We start from the raw sequence: 25,594 nt of genomic DNA on the forward strand, positions 1-25,594 counted from the left end.
GAAAAGAAAGAAAGAAAAAGGGAAAATTAAGATAAAACTCAAACTGGTCTAAAGCATATGTGTAATATTTGTGTTTGTTCTTTTGTTCTTTTTTCTTTATAGTTCTGAATGGGAGTTTGAAGGGCCAACTATCATCTATTGTCCTTCCAGAAAAATGACAGAACACGTTACTGCTGAACTTGGGAAACTAAATTTAGCCTGTGGAACCTACCATGCAGGCATGAGTTTTAGCACAAGAAAAGATGTTCATCACAGGTTCATGAGGGATGAAATTCAGGTGTGGACATCAATCATCATTTCTTTTTACGCCCCATAGTTTAAGTAAATGTTCCTCAAATATTTACCACATCTCTATTAAATACTTCGTGTTGAGTGTATAGCAGTCCCTCTGTAAAGGGGATTGGTGTATAATGTCAGGGATAGATGTAGAATAAACTGTTGCAGACTAATATAAATAGTCTGTACCTGTTGCTTAGGGAGCCCTGGCGCTGTCAGGGTAGATTGTGTAATCCAGGAAGATGCAATTTGAATAGAGTCAGAATGTATAAATAGAAGTTTGTACAGTTTACCAGGCCAGTCAGGGATAAGAGCAGTGAAGTTTGTTGTAGAATTCCAGGAAGAAAGACAAACAGGTGCAGACTGTGACCTGATAATGCACAGGAAACTATCAGCGGTTTAGAAAGGTGGGGGGAAAGATAGTGTGGAGTAGGAATAGTATAAAATATAGGTGAAGAGGGAGTGTGAAGCTGTTAGACACTCACAGGGAAAAAGTTGAATGAGTTGGCTGGCCAGGGAACAGGTAGCTTTAAAAGGTGCAAAGAGGCAAGCAAGTCTTGATGTCATATTTCCATAATTTCTTGACTACTTTAGCCTTGGAATTGTTAATCTAACTGAACTTTTTATCTAATAGGTAAAGCAGATTAAAGTAGAATAATTCTGGTTGAAATTGGTGTGAGGGAAAAAAGAGAATTCACAGGCCTCCCAGGAACCTTATAGTCCTTAAAGGGCCACAGAATAAAGTTTAAATATTATTGTTATTATTATTTACTACTCCATTATGTTTTTGAGCACGATGATTATGACTATAATGAGGCAGGATCAGAAAATACAGTGAGTATGTTAGCCAAGTTTAAAATTTGTTATAGTCAGAGCACATTGCCATCCATTCCCCTCAAATGCCCTCATTCACTTCAAACACACTGGCCCCAGTTCTGGACGGCCTCTGTCGTGAGTGTCTTCAGTCGTGCTGCTGTGGCTGGGTCAGTGTCCTGAATCTATTCAAACGTTTACCTTTTACCTTAATTCTGACTTTGGGGAAGAGCCAGAAGTTACACAGGGCCAAATCTAATGAAGAAGGTGGATGGGGACACATTGTAATTTTTTATTTGACAGAATTGCCGAAAGTGTTTTAAATCGATTCAAGGCATTAAGGCAGTCACGAAAAGATACTCACTAACAAGGACTTCTAGAACTGCTTCTGAAAGGGGCAAGAGTGATGGGATTAGTATGTTCAAAGCAAGGAGGAATATTTGCAGGGGATTAATGACACTATCTTTTCCATACTGTCATACATTGTTTATTTGTATTTAAACATTCACTGTAGGTTTTAATCACACTTTGTACAAACAAACTGGCAGCACTAAGTAGGATTGAGGTCAAGGTGAAAGTGTGAACAAGGGAGGGGTGTTGATGAAGTTACTAGATTAGTACTAGGGCTGAGGTTTCTCAAATGGTTGACCTGATTCAGTGGGTGTCATAGACGATATCTGCTAGGATTTGAATTCAGGTCATCTGAGTAGATTTAAATCAGCAACGCGACATTGTCAGCATCATCTCTGTAGTCACACAGTCACTTGAAATGTGTGCAGTAGCCCTTGAAGAGATGAACTTAACTTTAGCTCTGACATATTTATCTGTGTCCAGCCCCTCCTGTGATAGGTAGTTGTTGTCCACCTCAAGCCAACATTGTGCAGCTTCTCTTTTACGTATCATTCAGTGTTGTGTCTATAAAATGCACCCTGCACAGTCGTCCTGTAATGCTTATCTGCCCCAAAACAGCTATTCTTTCCACGATAAAAATCATTTCATAACTATATAGAGATTTTACCTATATTTGTGAATAGTTTTATGGATAAAATTTATAAGCTGCTATTAATGCATCTTAATAGTAACCCTTTTTCAAGCCATTAACAGACCAGTGATTTCTTCTGTCTTGAGCAATTGCTAGTTATTTTATTTTATTTTATTTTATTTTATTTTATTTTATTTTATTTTTTGTATTGTGTTTGTCGTATGAGAAACCATATGATTTTCAAATTGTTTTTATTTTTGTCAGTATGTGTTTGCAGTCCATATTACATTCCTTGTGGTGAGTTGGTACATGTACATAACTCATCTCAATTCTTTTCTCCCCCTTTTCTCTCCACCTCCCATCAGATTACTTACAAGTCCTTACCAAGTTATCAAAAGTACAGATTCTCAGCCAGACTAACAGTCAGAAAATCATAAAAAATACATAAGACAGTTACACTAAAATCAAGGTACATGTTTAGATAAACTGTCCATGTTGAATAATAACATTTCTCTTTTTTTCCTGTATCTGTCTTTTATTTTGTACTTTATTGACATACTAGGTTTCTCATATAAGAGAAACCATGTAATATACAAGCCTGTATGTCTGATTTACTTCATTAATATTACGGTCTCAGGGTGCATCCATTTTCCAAAAATGAATTAATTTTTTAACTAAAACATCTCCTAAAAATATGAGAGAGCACAAACTTTATCCGGGTTATGTTTTGATGGCTGATATTATTAGGTACGTCTGGTTTTCCTTCATTAAAACATTAATATTTTGAAATATGGCTTAAAAATCCTCACAGTGATCTTTAATTATATCTAATTTATAGAAGGGCTTTTATATATGTGTGTGCTGCTCTATTTTCCCTTTCTATGACAAGATGTTACAGATTTTTAGCTACATTATGCAGATTAGTAAATTTAAATTGATTATTTCACCCAGGCCAGTGGTGGTGAACCTATGGCACTCCTGTTGCAGTGGGCTCTTTGTGTCATTGAAAACTCTAAAAGGACCGCCTTCACTAACCTGGGCTGATAGTTAAGTTTGTCTTGTAGAGTCTTTCTTTGTCTTTTTAAATGGCTCAAAAGTGTCACATTTGCATTGAAAAGTGTCACTTTCTGAAGATGATGAAAATACATTTCATCCTTATAGAATAGGTCGGTGCTCTTGGAATTGAGTGCTTGTCATTATTTATTGTCTGCTGATTGCATAAACATACTGAATTCTAAATACTCTTTCCAGTTTTTTTAACAGTCCATACTTCAGTTTGAGCTTAAAAGTAGAGCTGATCTCGTAATGAACTCTCAATGAGTGATGCTTAGAAACTTAATGTTTTTCATCTTATAACTTAAAAAATAGACTTTTATTTCCTCTTATAACCAAATCCAACCACATTTAGATGCTGAATAGTATTTTTAATCTGTGACCATTCATTCTTACATTTAATCCTTAGTTTTGTATCCTTTTGTATTCTCATTTGCCCTTTCAAGATGACTTAAATTTGTTTCCCTTCTAGAATGAAATTATGAATAACTTACTGATAAACATTTTTATTTATACCTGAAAGTTTGTAGGGATATTTTGAAAATAAAATCTAGAATTAATCTCATCTAAAAATAATATGGTTAGAATTATTGTATTGTTTACTGCGGCTTAAATAAAGCTAAATTGCCCAGACTTCTTTGCCCAAAACTTTCACTTATATTCACTCATGTAATTTTCTCTCACCTTTCTCATGTATCCTTTGTCCATCATCTTTCTTCCTTTTTTCTCATTTATCCTTTCCTTTATTTCCTCTTTTTTGCTCTCCTAGTTCATCTTAGCCTGCCTCTTTTTCAAAGTAGCACTTTAATTTTTATTACAAGTAGTTCTGCCATGTTTTCAGTGAAAATCATTTGTCCCTCATTCCATCACCATTTGTTGCCCATCCCTGACTCTGAGTCTGTAGATGGTTACTGCTGTATCCTGCTGTGATGTGTATGCACTGCTGTCATTTAATTTTTTACTAATTGTAGGCATTATTTATTGACTCTACAATCTGCAGGACAGAGGTTCTGTCACTTTCACATTCTGTACTTTCCTTTTCTCACCCAATCCATGCATTTCTGACCTTCTTTCCTCCCAATTTATTTATATCATAATTTTAGTTAGATGAATGTTGAAATTTACACAATTTATAAATGCTTTTTACCTTTAAACAGTGTGGGTACTAGTGTTCTTTTGCTTGTCTTTTTGTATTTTTATTGTTAATCCGTTATCAGGTTTTTTTTTTTTTAGTTTTCTGTGTACTTATTACTAGTTCTTCCTTAATCTTTCCCTGATCATGTAAATCTTATCTCTTTACATTAATACCTGTTAGGTAGTTTATCAGTTTTACCCTTTTAAATATACAGAGATAAGCTTATGTATCACTATACCATCATTATTGAGAAACTTGCATCTTAGGATATTGTTAGAATAAGGTATCTGCAATCAGATATGACATTTAGAACTTCATAGTAATATAAAAGTTTTATTTAATTTAATATAATACATATTTTAAGAACCTTTTGTATTATCTTAAACAATGTTCAGAGACAGACACCCTTTTATCTGCTACTTTTTCTAGAGAGTAAATAGAACTCCCATTTTATGTTCACCAATCCTTAATCTATAAATTGGGCAGATAATTTTTTAATCTATAAGTGACTGGATAAAATTATTTAAATTCAGTTTTATGCTAGGGACTTGAAAGAACATATTATTAATTTTTTCAGAGTTTCAGTTCTGTATTTAGTTTGTCAAACTGTGCTGTTATTTCTTCTCAGTGTGTCATAGCTACTGTAGCTTTTGGAATGGGCATTAATAAATCAGACATTCGCAAGGTCATTCATTATGGTGCACCTAAAGAAATGGAATCTTACTACCAGGAAATTGGTAGAGCTGGCCGTGATGGACTTCCAAGTTCTTGTCATGTACTCTGGGCTCCAGCAGACTTTCACTTAAATAGGTAAAAACATTTATTGCTTTCACTTTGCTGATTTCTCTTTTTCATGAAAGGATTTGAGGCACGAACTTACATGTATGTAATTTGTGAGTGCATTTACAGTCCCCCTTCAAATCCAACCCCAAACAAAAGACAGAGGATATCTGTGAAAAGAATGTATGATAAGTGCTGCCACAAAGAGATGACCTAATCTCCTTGCTCAGTTGGTGTGTGGAATTAACTAAATCAGGGCTATACTTGGTATACTTAACTGCTATTGTGTATCAGTGAACAGTTTTCTTTTTTTTGTAGATCCTCTCAAGTTGTAATATATCTTCAACCATAGTTATTTCAGGTATTGTTATGATTGTTGAGTCTTCTCATGTTACAATAATAAGTACTTTTCTAAGATCTTTCTACCAATCCCTACGTGGGTGTCTTTACATTCATTTCTGTAGTGAATTTCATGAGAGCATCCCAGCTTTCCTCAACTATGAAAATTATTGAATATGAATAATCATGTTATAGTGTACTGAAAGATTACCATAACAATGTTGTCTAAGTGTTTAAATTCAGGAAAATCGTTCTACTTAAGCACTAAATAGATTTTTTGTGGCACTTAAATTCTTTGATATTAGAAAGGCAGTATCAAGGGACTGGAAAGGAAAGCTTTATCTTGCAAAAATTTAGGGAAGAATTTACCGATTTATTCTTTCATTCATCAGAAGGAACGAAAACCTCAGGAAAAGGGGAAAATCTGTACCTGTAACATGAGCTTGCCAAAGTGAGGCTATTTTAAAAATATACCTTCATGCTGCTGAATAAGTTGAACTTTTTCATGGGTATATTAATTATTTATGATGAGTGAGTACCTACCCAATACAAGTTTTGTTTTTCTTCATCATTCATCAATGTTTTTTGAACGACCACTGTGTTCTGAAAACTTGCTTTCATAGAATAAAGGGAATAATAGATCTTAATTAAAAAGTCATACATTTGTGAATATGTAGGGCTCATCTTATACTTTTTGCATTTGAAAATTTTAGTGATCAAATTTTGTTATTAAAGGCACCATGCAAATATGTTTGGTGTTATGTGTTAATATTAAAGAAGTTAGAACAGTTAAGAGCTATGAAGGAAAATGTACTGAGTGGAGTACATAAAGGCAGGTGATCTTTACAAAGTTGAAAATGTCATGTGAGGCTTCCTTGAGGATATGGTCATATAGGCAGAAAGAATAATAGAGATTAGTTAGGTAAAAATATTTGCTATAAATTTTAAACTCTTTCTAGAAGTTATCAGTAACTTTTGCTTCTTAACTTAAAAACAATAAAATCATCCTTTTCTTACACAGAACAATTTTTTTTTCTTTTTAACATCAATATCTCTCTCAAATTTTTTATGAATTAATTTAAAATAACTGGGGTACAGCATAGCTGTGCATGGTATGTTAAATCTGGGATATATTGCCTATAAGTTAATTTCTACCAGTTCTTATTTTATTTGTATATTACCCTGGTTGCCAAAGACATAAAACAGCTTGAATTTTATACTGTGGCTTTGCAGGTTCATCAGTAAATATTTCCTGATTATCTGGACATACTAAGTGGTGGTTTCATTAAGATTTAACAAGAAGTAACAGTGATTAGTAATCATATATGGTGCCAGAAAAATCCATATAATCATCATATATGTAGTATTTTTAGGGTATTGCATCTAGGACTGCTGAAGGTGCCAAATTCTGAGGATGATCCCTTATGTAAAATGGCATACTGTTTATATATAATGTTTAGATTATTTATAATACCTATTACAATGTAAATGCTATGTAAGTAGTGGTTTTATCTCACTGTTTAGGGAATAACAACAAGAAAAATGTACTTATTCAGTGCAGATGCAAACATTGTAAGCTTAACTGCACTTTTGACTTGAGGGTGGTTGAGTCAGTGGCTACTGAACCTTAGGGTATGGTAGCCCAACTTCTTGAATTTCTCATACAGACAAGTTATTTTTATATCAGTGCTAAAGGAAATAAAGTTATAGGATAATAGGATAAAAAATTGAGCTTTTAGGATAGATTTGTGTTTTCCTGGTGATAAATTTTTTCTAGAAAAAATGAAGTTTAAAATTAAATGAGGCTACTAACTCTCAACTGAAATGGTTACTAATTCACAAAAGTTATAGAGTCTATTTCATGATAAATTTCAGTGACAAAGAAATTTGTTAAATCGTCATTTAACCGTAATTTTATTTCTATTTATTTTGTGATTCTGGGAATTGAATCTAGGGCCTCTCCCATGCTAGTCAGTTTCTCTACTACTGAGCCATACTCCAAGTACTCGTTATATGATTTGATAGTTCTTATTGCAGAAGCTGCACCACAGGCAAAGTCCTAGTGCTCACAGTTCTCTTATCTTAAACAGTCAAACCCAATAGATGTGATCTTTTTAAGGAAGACAAATTTGCAAAATGATCATTTTGGTATTGTTTTTAGAGTTTTTATTTTTTAGGTACTCAAAATTGTATTTTCTCAGAAGTGTGAATACTGATGAGATTATTTAAATGAAGTCACTTAAACCGGATATATGAGATCATCTAGTTTTAGGAATGTAGGTATTTGTTTTCCTTGTAAATGCTGTCTGAGGAGAAGGACGTGAACTGAACAAGAACACAGTAAATAAAGCCCAAAACAAACAAACAAAAACTCATATTTACCCTTGAGCCAGGAATAGTGAGATGAGCTGGATGATAAACCTAGGGCACAGAGTCAGCAACTGGAAGAAAATGAGGTGGGGGTGGGGATTACATGGAAGGGAATAGTAGTTGATGGCATTAAGTTACAGGAATGTTTCTGAATAACAGATTATTTAAAATTCCTAGAGTTCCCTGAGAATTGTACAGGGATTATTTTGATCAGTCACAAGGTTGGATAGGTCCTTTTGATTGGGATCAGTGTTATCACTTAGATCTTTTAAGTACCTCATTTTTGTACTTTTGCAATATCTGAAAAACGGTTCTACCCAGATTTTTATTTTTCCTTGGAGAGGTATGCAGAAGTATTTGGAAGATTTTCATTATCTGATATTTGATAGTCACAGAATTTCTTCACAGAAAACTAGAAATGAACAGTCAGGATGAGTTAGAGCATCAAGGCTTATGCTGGAGTGATGTGCCTTTTTTTCACCATTTTTTTATATAGGTTGAATTCTGTGGAGGACCCTGCATGACTGTCCTTGAGGGAGAAGCAGTTGTCTTCATTTTGGCTCAACCGGGCCCTATTTCCATGTATTGATGTGTGCAGAGCTGACTGGGACTTTTCCTTATCCTTTGAATTGGCTTTAAGCAATGCAAATTGGTCCAGCCCAGGGATGATATGTAGTCTTTGAAGCAAAGTGGACAGGGCATTGTTTCCTGCCCGACCCCCTTTACTCCCAAATGAAATGTGTGAGGGGAGCAGTGCTCCATTCCTTCACCCGGGATCAAGCCTCGAAATAAGAGGCTATGACTTCCCAGGGCATAAAAGATCACACATCAGAGCTAAAGCGCAGACCTCAAAACATTAGATACTGTCTCAGTTGTTTGATGCATATTATTTCTTCTGCATATCCTTCTCTGCATGTTGCAGAGGTGATTTCAGGCCTCCTATATAGCCCAGCTCACAGCACTCACATACTTCCTGCCATTCTCACAGTCACTCATCCTCAAGCCACTCCTTTCTTCACGATTAATAAAACCCAGGTTTGGCCCTGGGTGGAGGCCTTTGTTCCAGTTAGCCATCATTGTAGCTGGACTTAGGACCCCTTGGCTCCCCATAACTACAGATGTGCCTTAGTGTCTTTATTCTTACCATGGGGGGCACCGGAAGTGGTAGATTGGAATTAATTCTCTAGAATTCTAATAACTTTTCCATAGGATTACAAATATAAACTTCCTGGGCCACGACGAAGACTGGGAAGGGCTCTTTATAGAATTTCTCATAGAAAATAAATATTTTAAATAATAAGCTTTTCCTGGGGAAAGGTCATAATTGCTGTATAACAGAAAGCTTGCAAACAGTCAAAAAACTATGTGTCGGGGGGAGGCACAGCTGGGAAGGTGTACAAGAGAACTTTCTGGGTGTAAAACAAATGATAGAAGTGTGGGTTTTAAAAAAAACTAATTAATTAAAAATTAACAAAATTCCTAATAGTTTTAAATAATCCTGTGATATTTTTAATTGACAGGCAACACTTTATTGAGATACATAATGAAAAGTTTCGATCATACAAATTAAAGATGGTGGGAAAAATGGAAAAATATCTTCGTTCCAGCAGATGTAGGCGGCAGTATGTATATTGCATTTTATATCAATTAATAGCATGGGTCTAAGAAAATGTCTTGTTATTCATTATAAGTATTTTGAATGAATATTATATTACATATGTCCTAAAGTTTTAACCACTTACCAGTCCAATTATTTAAATACAGGATGACCAAAAACTACATATATTTTGTTAATTTTTTTTTTTTTTGTACTGGGGATCAAACTCAGGACCCTGTGCTTGCCAGGCAGGCGCTTGCACAGTGAGCTATCTCTCCCGCCTATGTTAATTTTTATACAATAACAGGATGTATAAAAATGACAATTTTATCAAATTCATATTTTATATATAATCATTTTTCAATGTATGATATATCTTAAAACATTCAATACACAATATAGCATTGCAGTTTGGATAGTAGTATGTAGTCTTCGAATTCTTTTTGCATTATTATTATTGTCTTTCTTTCTACGACATATTTTACACTGTTGTGTTAGTCTTTCGTTTTTTTCTGGGGGTAGTATAATTTCCGAAAAATGTCTCCCCACTAAACGTTATGGTGAAGACGTTAATGATGAATGTGCTGGTTGGCGTTTCACTATCAGGTGCTTTTCAGTTATTTGGTCTGTTAGACCTAATTTTAAGTTGTAAATGATTTTTTGAACCCCCTTGTTATGAATAAATAATAAATGAGTTCCATATTATTTGGTCCAGAAGGAGCATCAGTATTTTATAGTAATATTTTTTTCCCACTTTGTGATTACAAGGTAGCTTGTTAGATGTGGGTCAGCTGTGTGTATGTCCCCCATAGAATTTTTTTTTTTTTTGTCTTTTTGAGGCAGTGTTTTGCTATGCAGTTCAGGCTCGCCTTGAGCTCACATTGTAGCCCAGGCTGGTCTCAAACTCACAAATATCCTCCTGCCTCCCAAGTGCTCCCAAGTGCTGGGATTACAGGCGTGCGCCACCATGCCTGACTCCCCCATAGAATTATAATCATTAGACACTATTGGAATTTTTTTAGTTTCATTTCTTCTTTCAAGTTCTATTATTTATGTATTATGAATAGTTGACAATAGGGAGACATGTTTTTGTTTTTCCATTTCATAACACAGACTTTTCCTCTCTGATATGCTAACATTTCTCCCTTTTTTCAGTTTTTTGTTTTGCAGATTTTTTGGTACTTCTTTTCTGTTCAGTCTCGGTATCCCAAACATGTCTATTCTGTATTGTAAAAGACTATCATTAGGTTCTGGAGAAGTATTAAAATTATATCTAATGTACTTACAATAAGCATTTTCATAAGGGCTGGGGTATAGCTCAGCAGCACATCACCTGCCTGGCAAGTGTGAGGTTGTGAGTTCAGTTCCTGGTACCAAAAAAAAAGTTTTTATAGATTGTAGCGGAAAACTATAGGTTATTTTTCACAAATAAAATAAACCCAGATTAGTAAAAGAAAATAATCAGAACTGTTTATTAGATTTCACTAGAAGCACAGCAAAGGTGAATCCAACATTTAAATTAAAAGGTATGCAGAAAACAGTTTGTATAAAATAAACACACATACAAGTGTATCTCATGCAAACAAGAATCTACTGGTGCCAATCACACTGGCCTGAGCAACGCTCGGGGCAGTCAGTATAAACTGTTTAGTGGATAAGGCAGTTTTTTGTTTTTGTGCGTGAGTAAATTGAACTCAAATACTGTATTGAATACCAGGTAAATCAATTAATAATGATTTCACCTCATTTTTTACAATGAATTTAGCAAATGCATATATTTGTTCTTTTATTTAATTTAAAATTTTCCCTGGATAGGATCATCTTGTCTCATTTTGAAGACAGAAAACTACGAAAAGCCTCCTTGGGTATTATGGGAACCGAAAAATGCTGTGATAATTGCAGGTCCAGGTAAATATTCCTTTCTGATGACATTCTAAAAGTCTTTTGTGTCTCTTTTTTTTTTTCAGATATATTTAATTGAATTTTTGTTGAAAGTTTTTTTGAACAAAATAATGAATTTATTTAAAATTTAAAAAGTGAATTATTTAGATTATTTTCCTGTTTATAATCGGTAATAAAATTGTGGACCTAAATCCAAAGATATCAATAGTTACATTAGCTATAAATTATCCAAAAATATCATTTAAAGGCATAAATTATAAAAATTAATTTTTAAATGTGATTATATTTTATATTACATAGTTTAAAAAAGGAATAATATCTCATGAAAACACTAACTGCTGTTTTGCTATTGGCAGTAGAGAGCAAAGAATGTTACCAGGGGTAAAGAAGGACATTGCATGATGTAAAAGAGTCAATTCAAGGATTTATCAGTCGGGGCTGTCCAACAAAACGGGACCAGTGATTGTGTGTATGTGTGTCCATGTATGTGTCTGTGTGTAGAGGGAGAAGGAGGAATGGTTTGATGCAATTGAGGTTTTTTTTTTTGGTACCGGGAATCAAACTCAGGACCTTGTGCTTGCCGGGCAGGTGCTTACGCCACTAAGCTATATCCCCTGAGTACCAGCTGAGCACCCCAGCCCTAGAATTGAGTTTTGAGGAATTTGCTTAGATAGTTGTGGAAGTTGGTAATCTTAAATTTTCTAAGGTAGGCCAGTATCCTGTAAACTCAGGCAGGAGTTTATGCTGTAGTTTTTAGGCTGAATTCCATCTCCAGCTAACCTCAGGTTTTGCTTTTAAGGCTTTCAACTGATTGGGTGAAATTACCCACATTATTGAGGGTAATCTTTATGTCAAGTAAAATGATTACAAATATTAATCTCATCTATAAAATACTTTTGCAGCAACACTTAGTGTCTGACCAAACAACTGAGCACCATTGCCTAACCAAGTTGATACATAAATTTAACCATCACAATCAAAAAGATATAGTCTTAATAGTATATACATTTAACAAAATAACTTACAGAACTGAAAGGAAAAATGAAAAAGTCCACAATTACACTTGATGACTTCAGCATCTTCTCTTAGCAACCAGTATAACTAGTAGACAAAAAACAATACGAAGGAGAAAGGAAAAGGACTGTTCAATGAACTGGATCTTATTAATTTAAATAGAAGAATCCATGCAACAGCAGCAGAGTACACATACTTTTTAAGGGCATATAGAACATTTGTGAAATGTCAATCTTTTTCTAGGTCATAAGACAAACCTTAAAAATTTTAAAATATTCTGTTTGGGTAAAATATTTTTTTTTTTTAATATCATGGGGTTAAACTAGAAAGCAATAACAGGAAGACAAGAGGAAAGTCTCCAAACCATTGGAAATTAAATAACACACTTTTAAATAATCTGTGAATCTTAAGAGGAAATCTCAAAGTAAGTCAGAAAAATTTTTCAACTGTATGAAATAAACACAAAGTGTGTAGGATACTGAGAAGAAAATTCAAATCATTAAATACATTTAAAAGAATATAGCTATCAAATCAGTCATCAACTTCCACCTTAAGAAACAAGCCTTTCCTATTGGGCTGTGGTCAATGCAGTGGTTTCTAGTTTCTGTGTCCCTCTGTGTGCCCTAAGTCATGGCTTTCTCCACCTTGTTTTGTGTGTGTGGATTTGGGAGGTACCCTACCCTCCTCGAGTTCTCTCTCTCTCTACAACCCAGGCTGTGCCAAAGTATATCCCTGATCATGCTGGTAAATGGGGAAAGCAAAAAGATTACTGAGCTCTGTGCTGAACGTAGGGAACGTGGTAGAAAGGTCAAGCAGGCTGTTGGACTTAATGCTGGCACTTTCAAACCCAGCCCCCTCCAATAGGCACTCATGACTGGTGTGGCTTCTCAAGTTGGAAGGTTGGACCCCTGTCCTTCTCTGGCCTGACCTTTAACTTCTCTGGGAGTTTATGCCCAGCTTGCTCTATCTCCATGACTATCTTTTATGGCTGTTTTCCACCCAGCCACTGTGGTAGGGTCACCCCAGAAACCTGAAAGTGCTATTGTTCTGTAGTTCTTCTATTGCCCAGTCTTAAAACAGTCTACCCTCTTCTTTTTTTTTGTTTTTGTTTTTGTTTTTGTTTTTGTTTTTTTTTTGGTTTTTCTCCGGTACCAGGAACTGAACTCACGACCTTGCGCATGCCAGGCAGGCGCTTTTGCCGCTGAGCTAAATCCCCAGCCCCACAGTCTACCCTCTTCTAAAATGGCTCCTGATTAAGCACAAATATAGTGGGCGCTGCTCTGGATATCTTCTCCAACTCAAGCCTGCCATGTAAAAGGAGTTCTCTTTTACAGTAAAACCCCATGCTGAATTTGCACTGTATAATGACCATGGGCTTTTCTTGGAGCTAGTGCTGCTGGCTTGATCCATTGTTTCTCCCTGGGGCTGGTGGTCCTCCTTGGGCTTACCTTGTATAAGCAGAGACAGGTGCCCTTTCCCGGGAACTGGGTGAGCTTTCCAGGCTGCTTTGTCCTACTCTGCATTGTGCTCAGTTTTTCTATTTTCTCTGTCATTTCCCAGTTTCTCTGTCAGTTCCTTCCTGATTCCCAGAGAGCTGCTTTTTTTTTTTGTTTTGTTTTTACCACGTTATTGTTTTCCAGGTGCCTCAATTCCAGGTCCTGGTGAGGCTGTATTTTGCTGCTGATCTTACTCTGCTATGTTTAGTCCTCTTGTATGTCCTGGTTTTGGTGAAACTTAGATGTATCTATGTGTATGAGCCTATAGATGTGTTAAAATTTGTAGAACTTTACATAAATACAGCAAATTTAACTGTATGTTTATTAAAAAAATAAAATAAATGACATTATCTACTTGTGTTAGCTGTACATCTGGGTGCAATAGCTGTTTTCATGTAACACAAAAGGAATGTTATCAGGGATGGAAATGTTTCTGTGTAATGGTAAATGGTTTTTTACCAAGAAGACATAATTGTTTTATGCACTAAAATAAAACAAAACAAAAACGTTTCCCAAATAAAGTACAAACTGACATGAGCTGGAAGAAATCAACTGTCATAGTGGGAGAATTTGATATAATTTTTAATTATTGGTAAGCTAAGCAAGCTGTCAGAAAATTAATGGGTCATAGAAAATTTGATTGACCTATTAACAAGTTTTATTTATGAGGTACGTGGTATACAGAACCTTCTACCAAACAATTAGAGCAATATATCTCAGTTTTTTAGTTCATGACCTACATGGCAAATGGTAATTATTTGTATAGCATACTGGGCTAAGGATCAGAGTCCAGATTCAGTCTAGAGTCTTTTTTTTTTTGGTTTTTCTCCGGTACCAGGAACTGAACTCACGACCTTGTGCTTGCCAGGCAGGCGCTTTGCCGCTGAGCTAAATCCCCAGGCCCAGTCTAGAGTCTTAAGGTCTGGAGTAATGATCCTTTTGGTCCACGTAGGATATATTTGCAACACCCTGATTAGGAAACATGCCTCTTTATTGTGGCTGCTTGAACTGAACAGTTTCTTGCAAAGCCTGTTGTGATCCACAAAGCCTAAAGTATTTACTGTCTGGCCCTTTATGAAAGAAGTTTTCTGACTCCTGTATGAGATTATAGCTTGTTTCAAAAAATGTTCACTGAGATGTTATCCAACTCACCACATTCTCTGTGCAGAATGTGGTTGATTTAGAAGTAAGGAAAACAGCTAAAATAATTTTCATACATCTGAAAATTAAAAATCAAACACTTTAAAATAATTTAAAAATCAAACTGGAAATTAAAAATATTTTAGAATACAGTGATAATTGCAATAATATATATTAAAACTGGTAAAATAGTACTTTATGGGTATTTGGTAGCTATAAAGCTTCCTATTTGAAGAGAATATTTATCAACTAAAAATTCTACTAAGGAAGTTAGGAGAATAAAACTGAATGTAGTAGGGTTTTTTTTTTCCTCCAAACACATTATTTTATCTGGAATTTAAAAATATTCTTATTGACATTTTAAAGATAATTTTTTTTTAAGGAAAGTAATTGGATCAGGTACTTCGTATTTATTTGATTTTCTTTAAGGATTCTTTTTTGTTTTCAACATAAAGAATTCTCATTTGTATTAATGATAATTTCAAATCTACTTGAAGGATGACTTAGGAATTTAACTTTTAAATGTTCTCAAAAGAAAGATTTATAATCTTTGTGTCATATTTCATAGTCTTTAAGGTTTAAAGTATCAGTTTACTGCATAGGAGATTTGTTTTTTTAAGTTATAAAACTTTTTATTTTTTGCAGTAACTCCCCCACCTTATTTTTTTTTTCTAACAAAACCTAACACAGTGGTCTAATAGTTATATAACCGATCAAGTGCTGCTGTTCTAGCTGTAATCTAGCACCTCTGCTTTCTTGAACCTGGCTTCTAGAGCATGAGAAGAGAACTGTTGGCACAACATCCTATAATGACAAAGTTTTTTTTTCATTTTTTAGATATTTCACACACTCTTGGCTGTATGAACTTTGTAACTTCTGAAGCAGTTGGCCCCTTTTAGATAATTGAGCAGTTGGCACTTCTGAGATAATTGTTGCACTAAATCTTTTAATTTCTAAGGGTTCCTACTTTGTCTGTGCTTTCTTAATATATTATCTCTTTTATAGACTGAATCATTGCTATTCCATTAATGATTCTGATGAGACATCACAAGACTTCGGTCCACAAGCATTCCTTCTGTTATCTGCTGTGGACATCTTGCAGGGAAAGTTTGGAATTGGGATTCCAATTTTATTTCTCCGAGGATCTGTAAGTATAACTGTGAATGACCTTCATGGATTTTTTTCACTCCTACTATACTTTCTTGAGTGTTAGCTTTGTCTGTGGATGAGTTGTTGGAAGCTCAAACAGTCATATTAAGTTCTATTTAAGCACACCATTCATTACTTTTGACACAACTTGTGTGTATCACATCTCCTGCTGTTTTGATGTTCCAAGCTAAGCTCTGAATCTCAGTCTGGAAGCATTATATTGGTTTATTACGTTGCATTTGGGTAAAATCCTTAGACTTTTTTTTTTTTTTTTAGGATAATTAAGGAAAGTTAACTTTCATTGTATCAAGGGACTAGTTGAATAAAATTGTATCTTTTGGTGCCTAGGAAACTATTAAACTGTTTGAGAAAAACATTAGTTTCAGGAATTATTTTGTAAGTGATTAAATTCAATGACAATGTTGGCAAGACTTTTTTCTTTCTCCTCATTTCTTACTAGAACTATTTAAGATTTTAAGGAAGTTTTTTTTTTTCTTTACCAATGAATAGTTACTTTAATTTAACTACCTTTTGTTTTGCAAAGAGAAATTAATGTGCTAGCATTATGGTAACAAACTACAGAAACAAATAAGACACACTTAAAGAGCTTTTTTTTTTGAGACTTTGTATATATGGTTTTATTATTGATTTAGAAGTCTGTAAAGCAAAGCTAACTGATTCACCTGATTGGTATTAGTTAAACCAAGCATGGAAGAGAATGTAAATATGTATATTTGTTAATAATATTTTAAAAATAATTTAAGATTATTATTTTGTATATAGAATTTAAAAATCATTTAGGTAAACACTTGTTAAATTTGGAAATGCCCCATGTTAATATATTTTGAATATTTTGTTCAGAAAGCAACATTAAATTAGCTGAGAAATATTTTCAATGAAATATGTTGGAAACATTAACTTTTCAGGTTCTGATTTTTTTTTTTTTTTGCACTGGGGATTGAATTTAGGACCTTCACACTGAGCTATATCCCCAACCCAAGTTTTACTTTTTATTTTTAAGACACTGATATGTTTAGATTCTGAATTGAGTTTAAATTTTTGTTTGTCAATCACTAGTTTGATTAGAAATTCAGTAGTAGAATTATTGCCTAAAGAACTTTGTCTTATCTGCTATGAATGATGCCATATATTATAAAAAAGAACTTAAATCACAGGAGACAGCTTACATATAGTTGAGATCTGTAAAAATTTCTTCTTTTTCACCTCAAAACCTGTGTATCCCAGTTGAGTGTATAGTTTATAAAAATTATTCTTGTTTTAATTTGATATAATCTAGCCATATCCAGTATCAACAAATAAGTATAAGTGGGCTCCTAGAAAAACTTGAACTGGTCACAAGAGGGATCAGATTTCACCTATTATTTGAAAACCAAGTCAGACTTCTTATACTGAGTCTTCTGGGAGTCCTCAAATTAAGAAGTTTATGTTTTGTGAAATTTTATACTACCCTTGCTAGATAAAAGTGTAAAACTTTTTAAAAAGTACCACTTAATGAAAATTTGTAAATACTACCTGCAGTGAAAATGAGATATATCCCCTCTCCCTTCAATGATCATGGTATCTTTTGGGATATTGTTTTAAAAATTAGGATTGTAATTCCTTTAAGAATTAGCAAATGTTCCCCTTAGCTAATTTGACAAATTAATATCTTTGTAGATAATTTTGATTCATAAAATGATGTGTCTGAAATTGTGCTCTATTGGAGTTTTTTAAAAAAGAAATAATGTATAAATATATAATATGTAGTCTCAGTAATACATGATTTTACTCTTATAGAGAATATTTAGAAAAATAATACACAATTGTATAGCTTATTCATAAGTTTGTAAGTGGAGTTTAAAATTTTGCTTTAAAGCACATGCATGATTAATTATTGAACAGTAAACTGTCACCTAAAGAGTTTCATTTTAACTGTGTAATTAGCTCACCATGTAAAAATCTTTAAACACCTTGTGTGAATATGTGACAAGAAGCATGATGGCCTTAACTTTATAAATTAGAAAACAGAAATACAATCATGAATTTGCATACTGGAATTAAATGTAACATCTTTTCTCATCACATTTAGCAAAACCTTATCACAGCCCTGGTACCACGTAACACTTTGTAATTAAAATTTTTATTCAATTAATTAATTAATTTTAATTTTATTTATTTTTTGCTGTAGGATCTCGCTAAGTTGCCCAGGCTGGCCTTGAACTTGATTGTGCTACCTTGCCTTATTAAGTAGCTGGAATTATAGGCTCTATCAGCATGCGCAACTTAGATAACACTTTTTTGTTTGTTGTCGTCGTCCCCGTCCCCGTCCCAGTCCCTGTCCCCGTCCCCAGGAATTGAACTGAGGACCTCACGCTTGCCAGGCACATGCTGTGCCACTGAGCTAAATCCCCAGCCCCTAGATAACGCTTTTGATAAAAGATTTTTGGACCTAGAAAAAGCTATTGGAATTCTTGGTAGTTTTAATCTCCCTCTATAATTTTCAAACAATCTAACAGGAGAAGGCTTTCCATTTAATTTTCTGAAACAAGAGATTTCATCTGGTTGAAATGTATTTCTAAAGATAATTGTTGTTACTTTATCCTTTGATTTTTATTTTGCATATAGAATGAATAGCTCAGAGTGACTTTCTGAAGCTGTAAAGTGGCAGCTGTGGGCTTCATTTGCCTGTAGGAACTGGGCAAGAGAGGGGAAAAAACATTTGACGGAAGCTATGGGCTTGTTTTATACCTTAAAACTTAGAAATTTAAATCTTCTAGAGTTGTAGTGTTTTTAAACACAAGTTTTATCACTTTCTTAATAAAGGTCCCCCCAATTTTGTCTGAATAAGTCTGGTTTTTAAATTGCAGCCCACATACTGCCCCACCTTATTATTGCCTTTTAACTGTTTGGTTAGTTTTACATGGTAGCATGACCAATAGTCCTTTTTAATAGACACTTCCAACTAATTAAATAAAAATTAATTAAAGAATTGCAACTGTTTTCAGGCTGGAGAAGAATACTGTAAGGTGGTACTGTGTACAGTTTAGCAGGATGTCTAGACTTCATGCCAGGGACCTTCATTGGTTGGAGCCAAATGTTGATGTACATTAGTTGAACTTTATAAGTTTTTATACTAGTTGTTAAACATCCATTTTTGCGTAAGGCATTATATTGTTGTATTTTGCTGGTGATCCAGTGCTGAATTAAATGAGACTTATCATCTAGTATAGGTGTTAGGAAGAAAAAAAATTATATATTATAGGAGATAAAGTACATATAAATAGAATTGAAGCATTATTAAAGTTCTGAAGAGAGCATGTGTAGGGAAATTAGAAAAATCCTTGTGAAAATACCACTGTTGCTTTTTATTTTGTTGGGGACATAGTAGATTGTAGCAGGGTACACTTGTACATTCAGGGATGGAATGAGGAAAGAAGTGGAAGAAAGTGTCACTCACAGTGAAAAGAATTACTACAAAAAGCAACTGTGACTTTTAAGGAAATTAATTGGAGAAGTGGCAAGTTTTCTCTCCCCTCTCTCAACAATATTCTCTACATAGTGATTACCATGGCAATGACAATATTAATTATTCACATAGTACACAGTGTTCACAATGAGTATTGATCAAGAAAGTAAAAGAACTAATATCTAATTGGTAGTCATATCTAATATCTAAGAACTAACATCTAATTGGTAGTCATTCCCTACCAATTAGAAAGTCTCATTATTCTTTACTAGTAAATGTGCATATTCGCTTCAGGTTTTTTTCAGTTGAGGAAGGGAAAAGTGATAATTTTAGAGAGCTAGTAAGTGGTAATTTGGCAACTTAGTATCTTTGGTGTTACTAGTTTGCAAGCGATAGAATCTCCGCTCCTGCTACAAAGGTAAGTAAACTCTTAGCAGTTCATAGGACCATGAGCACGTGTCCCAGGGAAAACAGACTAGATGATGTTAGGTTAAGAAATTCAGAATTAGTTAAGGTTTCAGTAGTTAACTAATAAAAAGGCTGGCTTTATCCTAGTTTTTTTTAAAAAAATAGTAATGTATATTAATGAAAGGTCTAAATAGCAAGGATTAAGTATTCTAATCACATACATAAACCTGTATATTGAGAAAAGCAATTTGAATTATATATCAGACTTTCTGTCATTATTTAAAACAAAAAGAACGTAACACTCCTTATTTGTGATTTGAGTGTTCAGAACAAGTGGAATGGGTATAAGTTTTTTCTAACTTTTTAAAGCTGGGAGTGGTAGCATATACCTCTAATTCCACCACTTGGTAGGCTGAGGCAGGAGGAGGATCACTGTGAGATCGAGGCCAGACTGTACTACATCCTGAAACCTTATCTCAAAAAAAATGTGTGTGTATATATATATATATATATATATATATATAATTTATATATGTTATATATATAATATATATACACACACATACACACATATATGTATATATATATATAGAGAGATACACATATATATATAGAGAGAGAGAGAGAGAGAGATTTTAAAGTTGAAATTTATTGTTAAATCCAAAGGATCAGTAGGTAGGTTTGTGTTATACTTAGCCTTTTTAATTGAATAAGCATTTTTAGGTACTGATTTTATTCCTAATTTCAGAGTTCTCAGCGTCTTCCAGATAAATATCGTAGACACAAGCTTTTTGGTGCTGGCAAGGATCAAACAGAGAGTTGGTGGAAGGCCTTTTACTGCCAGCTCATGACTGAAGGATTTTTAAAGGATGTTCCTGGTAGTAGCAAATTTATAAAGATGTGCACCCTTACAGAAAAGGTAAACTGAATAAAATTCTATGTGTTTGACATAATTTTTCTCAGTGTGTATTAAGATTTTTCTTGCCTTTCATAGGGTAGGAATTGGCTTGTTAAAGCCAATAGAGAATCTCATCAGAGACTTATACTTGAAGCTAATGAAGAACTGCGTCCAAAGAAGTTTCTCCTGCCAAGGTTTGTTTATCAGTTTCTTTTTTTCTTCCCACTTTTGGATTTTTTTTTTTTTGGTTGTTTTGTTTCAGTGGTTCAAATTATAATATTTTAGAGGGACCTCACAAGTAAAATCTGTTGCTTGCTTTATTTTGCATGCTTGTTTTAGGCAGTTTGGGAGAAAGGCGCTCTGTGAAAAAAATAAATCACAGAACACTTTCTTGGTTGAATGCTGAAGAACTTGTGTACTGAGTTTCTTTCTTATGTATGGGAGGTGGGAAGGGAAGATGCTGTTGGCTATTTTTTAGTGCCTTACATGTTATTGATCATTTGTTAATGTTTTTTTCTTTTAAACTTCTTCCTTTTCTGGGAAAAGAAATCAGTTTTTAAAATTATCATTTCTAGAAGGGTAAAATAATATCATCTACTTTCTGGGAGTGAGGATATGATGATTCATGAATTAGATAATTGCATTTTAACACCAGAAATAATTTAATTTTTCTCTTTTTCAGTTCTAGTACTGTATCTTGGGGCACTGAACATCATCCCTCTAATCAAATGTCAATTAAGTTAACTGCCGAGGTTTGTATTAAAGAGGTGGTTCTTACTTGTTTCATTCTTCATTGGTGCAACTCTTGTTTAAAAATTTTATGTTTTAAATCCCCTCCAATTTAAGGAATAATAGCACATATAATAAATCATAAGTTAGAAAGAGAAGTGATATGAATAGAGTAAAATATGATTTACTTAATTTTTGGAGCCAATAGAAAAATTGATAGTATTTGAGAAAGTAACTTACTTTGATTCTTTTACACCTTCTTTGTAACTCACTTGGCTTGGAGTTTTTATGCATTATGATACTCATAGTTGACAGAAAAATAAGGCTTATTCCTAAATATTCTCATCGAAGCCACACGTGTTTGCATGTGGGTGTGTGCATGCTTTCTTGTTCTGTTGGGATCTCAGGGAATGGATTAAGTACTTACCCACATGCAGACTTCAGCTAGTGAGAACATGGAAAATGGACAAGTGTGGTAAATTAAATTTTCTGTCCAGTTTTTCTGCTTTATTAAACTATGCAGAGTGTAATTAACTCAGTTTTGTAACTTGGGCCTTGCTGTGTCTCAGAGCATTCTTTTGATTGTCTATGTTTATGGCTTAGGGAGGAAGGGGACTTTGAGTTGTATTTTTATCTACTCATATGATCTTAGTAGTGATGCCTTAAGAATTTATTTTCAGTTGATTTATTTGGTGACCTGATTAGTTAGTGGGAAAATTGTAACTGAGATTTTTGTATCTTTTTTGATTAATACTTAAACATTTTATAAACTTCTCATTTTTTTAATGGATCTTTATATGTTTAAAAGCAGTCTAGCTTGGAGAAGATGTATTCTTACAAAGCACATGATAAAATTTCTTCTGAGATTAACGTTCCTAGAAAAAGGTAGAGTTTCTGACTTTTTATTATCTATGCTTATGTTATCAGCGCTGTTTCTCTTTCTTTTCTAAAGAGAAATAACTAGCAGATTTGGCCTATTTTATTGGCAAAACAATATTTTAAAGTTAAAGTGTATCTAATACTACAGTTATTAAAATGAATGATATTATTAATAGGGAGCACTTCTTGGCGTTGTATTTTGCCAGGTTCTATGTTAAATGCTAAGGATTTTCTATGTAATATCTCATTTAATTTGTGCAACAGCTGTTGAGTTGCTATATTATTAATCTGAATTCTATAGTTAAAGATACCAAGGGTTAAAATGTTAACTATTCTGTTCCAGAGCACCTAACTAATGGGAAAGCTGGCTTTCAAAGCTATATTTGTCTACCAGTTTATATGAAATATATACATTCCCACCTCATTTTCAAAACAAGTATTCTGGTAACATAAAATAATAAATACAAAAATTGATAGAGGATCAAGGCAGGCTAGTTAATGTATAATTAAGTTTACTGTTTAACTCAGTGACTTAAAAGTGTAGAACCTACACAGAATTCCAGAGGTTTGTGGATGGAAAATTTGCAAAACATGCTAGGGCCTCAATTATACATTAATGAGCTATATTTACATTCTCATCAAGTCAAAGTAAATGAATGTGCTTTCAGATTGTTATGCATTTTTAATGCTTTGCTCACTTACGTAATGCTAGTTTGCATCTGACAAAATGTTTATCATAATACCAGTTTCCCACTTCAAATCATTTCTTTTTTTTTTTTTTTTGGTTTTTGGTTTTTGGTTTTTTTTTTTCCAATACCAGGAATCGATCTCACGACCTTGCGTTTGTCAGGCAGGCGCTGTGCCTCTGAGCTAAATCCCCAGCCCCTAAATCATTTCTTTTTGTTTGGATATATGGTATTACTATGGCTTTATGTAAACAAAACATTTGAGGAGCGTACAAAATAATATATCCATTCATTATCCTGAGTATGTCTTCATTTAAACTTTTACGAGGCTGCTGCTTTTAGTGCCAGCTACCATTTTAGGCATTGGGATTAAGTGAAGAATATTCAAGACACAGTCACTGGCCCTTAGGAGGATTGTACAGGACAGGGAGTCTAAAACTACAATTCAAGTTATAATATTTTGGAAATAATAGAAAAGTAGGCATAAGCATGACTTCCCAAAAGAAGGGATACTTGAAGCTTAAGTAGATGTTAGGTGGTGTGAGGGTAAGTTTTTCAAGCAGAGGAAAACTGAAAGCAAGAGAAAGAATGATATGATTGAGCAACTCAAAGAGTATAGCTAGAGTTTGCCTAAATAGGAAGTGGTAAAACTGAAGCCCGGAGAATTTTTGTGAAATAGTTTAAAAACCATTTTGCAAATAGCATATTAGTATAAAATTTCTGTAAATACTAATAAAGATCAACATTTAATTTAAAGTAAATTTATTCTTTTCGTTTTTGGTAGAGAGGTTTGAGACAGGGTTTCCCTATACAGTTCAAGCTGGCCTGGAACTTTGGTGATCTTCCTCCCTCAGCCTCCTGAGTGCTAGGATGACAAGCCTGGCATTATTTTCTTGATTAACTTGATATTACTAATTCTTTGAATGAGAACTTTATTTTCCTCAGGCTAAAGTCTGTTTATGTCAGTGGTAGGATTTGATAACTGTGAAAATGAAATTTTATTTTACGCCACAGTTTCTGAATTTGTGAAATTACAAATATTTCCTTTTTTCTTTTCTTTCTTCTTAAGTTTTTCCAGTTCTTGGGCTTAAAACCAAGCCTCACAGATTGTAGGCAAACACTCTGCCACTGATCTACTTCCTCAATCTCCCCGCCTTCCATTAAGATTTTTAAAAAATTCTTTTTGAGACAGGGTCTCACAAAGTTGCCCAGGCTGACCTCAGTTTGCAGTCCTCTTGCCTTAGGCGCCCAAGTAGCTGGAATTACAAACATGCGCCACCACAGTGGGCCTACAAACATTTTTTAAGTTCCAAGATCTTTCTTTTATCTTCAAGAAGTAGAAATTTATTTAGAATTGGTGACTTTTGTATAGACTTTTATACAATTCCATTTTTATTACTCTGTATTTACAGTTATTTTACTGATGAGAAATGCCTTTTGTAGAATATCTGCTTTGCTGCCCAGCATCTTTTTTTTTTTTTTTACTATATTTTCTAATTGGTTGTATTCTCTCCCTCCTTTAAACTACTTCCTTTTTAAATGTTGGAGTGATTTTAAAGAAATTGTTGCATAATTTTACTTTTTGCTAATGTTCTCACTAACCAAAAATTAGTAGTTTCACAGGAGAAATCATGATTGTGTCTCTGTTGGTGAAAAATGTTATTTAGTGGATGGGGATTATTTTCTTTCACTGCATTTGGTTGAGGAGGAAGAGATAGATGCTTTCCTTAAACATGCCAGTGTTCTGATGGGCTCATATTGCAGTTTTATCTTTACTATTATAGTGAATAAATTTGATCCAGAGGGTTTAAAGTCTATGCTGTTGCCATTTAGGGAACCAGTTGCCTTAACCAGTTGGTATTGTGAAGAATAAATGTTATTGTGGGAGAAATATTCTCATTTTGGAGTTGAAACTTAAAAAAAAACTAGAAAAAGAGAAAGCTTAATTATTTATTTCTTTAAATATTTTAGTATCATGATGCAGTTACCAAGAAACAATTATGGTTCCTCAGAACCTGTTATGTCAGCCCAGGACCAAAAGATCCAGGTAAGGCTTTTTGTTAAAAGGCAGTTAGTTTTTTAGAGGGTTGGTAGTATTCTTTGCCTGCTTAAAATTTTGTAGTATTTTAAAACATTATTCTTTAGTTAAGAAACAGATAAAATTCAGTTTATTTTCATCTCAATGGAAAATAGAAAATGTAATATCTGAAGGTCTAAAAATAAAGGCTCAGTTTTTCTAAGTACATTAAAATAATGCTCAATTGTTCCTTGATTTTTTGTTCAGACTATATTGTATGGCAGATTAGTAGAAGCTAGGCAGAGGCATGCCAATGAAATGGATGTTCCTCCAGCTATTCTGGCAACAAATAAGATATTGGTGGATATGGCCAAAATGAGGTAAACTATCTCTTTGTGTATATTTTGGTTTGTTTTCCTTTAATGTAATAGATTGTAAAATATCTCATTATATAATAATCTGGCC

The 25,594-nt window shown here is 33.8% G+C and overlaps 1 protein-coding gene across 5 annotated transcripts in view; it reads left to right on the forward strand.

The window, feature by feature from the left end:
* Wrn (Werner syndrome, RecQ helicase-like) overlaps positions 1-25,594 on the forward strand; it is a 138,290-nt gene that overhangs the window by 89,969 nt on the left and 22,727 nt on the right. For 4 of the 5 annotated variants that reach the window (XM_005398390.2, XM_005398387.2, XM_005398389.2 and 1 more), the window contains 11 exons: positions 103-277; positions 4,888-5,069; positions 9,269-9,370; positions 11,161-11,253; positions 15,903-16,044; positions 20,669-20,839; positions 20,915-21,012; positions 21,501-21,570; positions 22,356-22,432; positions 25,084-25,159; positions 25,397-25,509. In XM_005398390.2, coding sequence (XP_005398447.1) covers positions 103-277; positions 4,888-5,069; positions 9,269-9,370; positions 11,161-11,253; positions 15,903-16,044; positions 20,669-20,839; positions 20,915-21,012; positions 21,501-21,570; positions 22,356-22,432; positions 25,084-25,159; positions 25,397-25,509 — 1,299 coding nt within the window. The remainder of the gene's footprint in view (positions 1-102; positions 278-4,887; positions 5,070-9,268; positions 9,371-11,160; positions 11,254-15,902; positions 16,045-20,668; positions 20,840-20,914; positions 21,013-21,500; positions 21,571-22,355; positions 22,433-25,083; positions 25,160-25,396; positions 25,510-25,594) is intronic. The other variant, XM_005398388.2, reaches the window with a different exon arrangement.

This window comes from Chinchilla lanigera, unplaced genomic scaffold (genome assembly GCF_000276665.1).
Source record: "Chinchilla lanigera isolate Chin_1 unplaced genomic scaffold, ChiLan1.0 scaffold00062, whole genome shotgun sequence".
Classification (NCBI taxonomy): domain Eukaryota; kingdom Metazoa; phylum Chordata; class Mammalia; order Rodentia; family Chinchillidae; genus Chinchilla; species Chinchilla lanigera.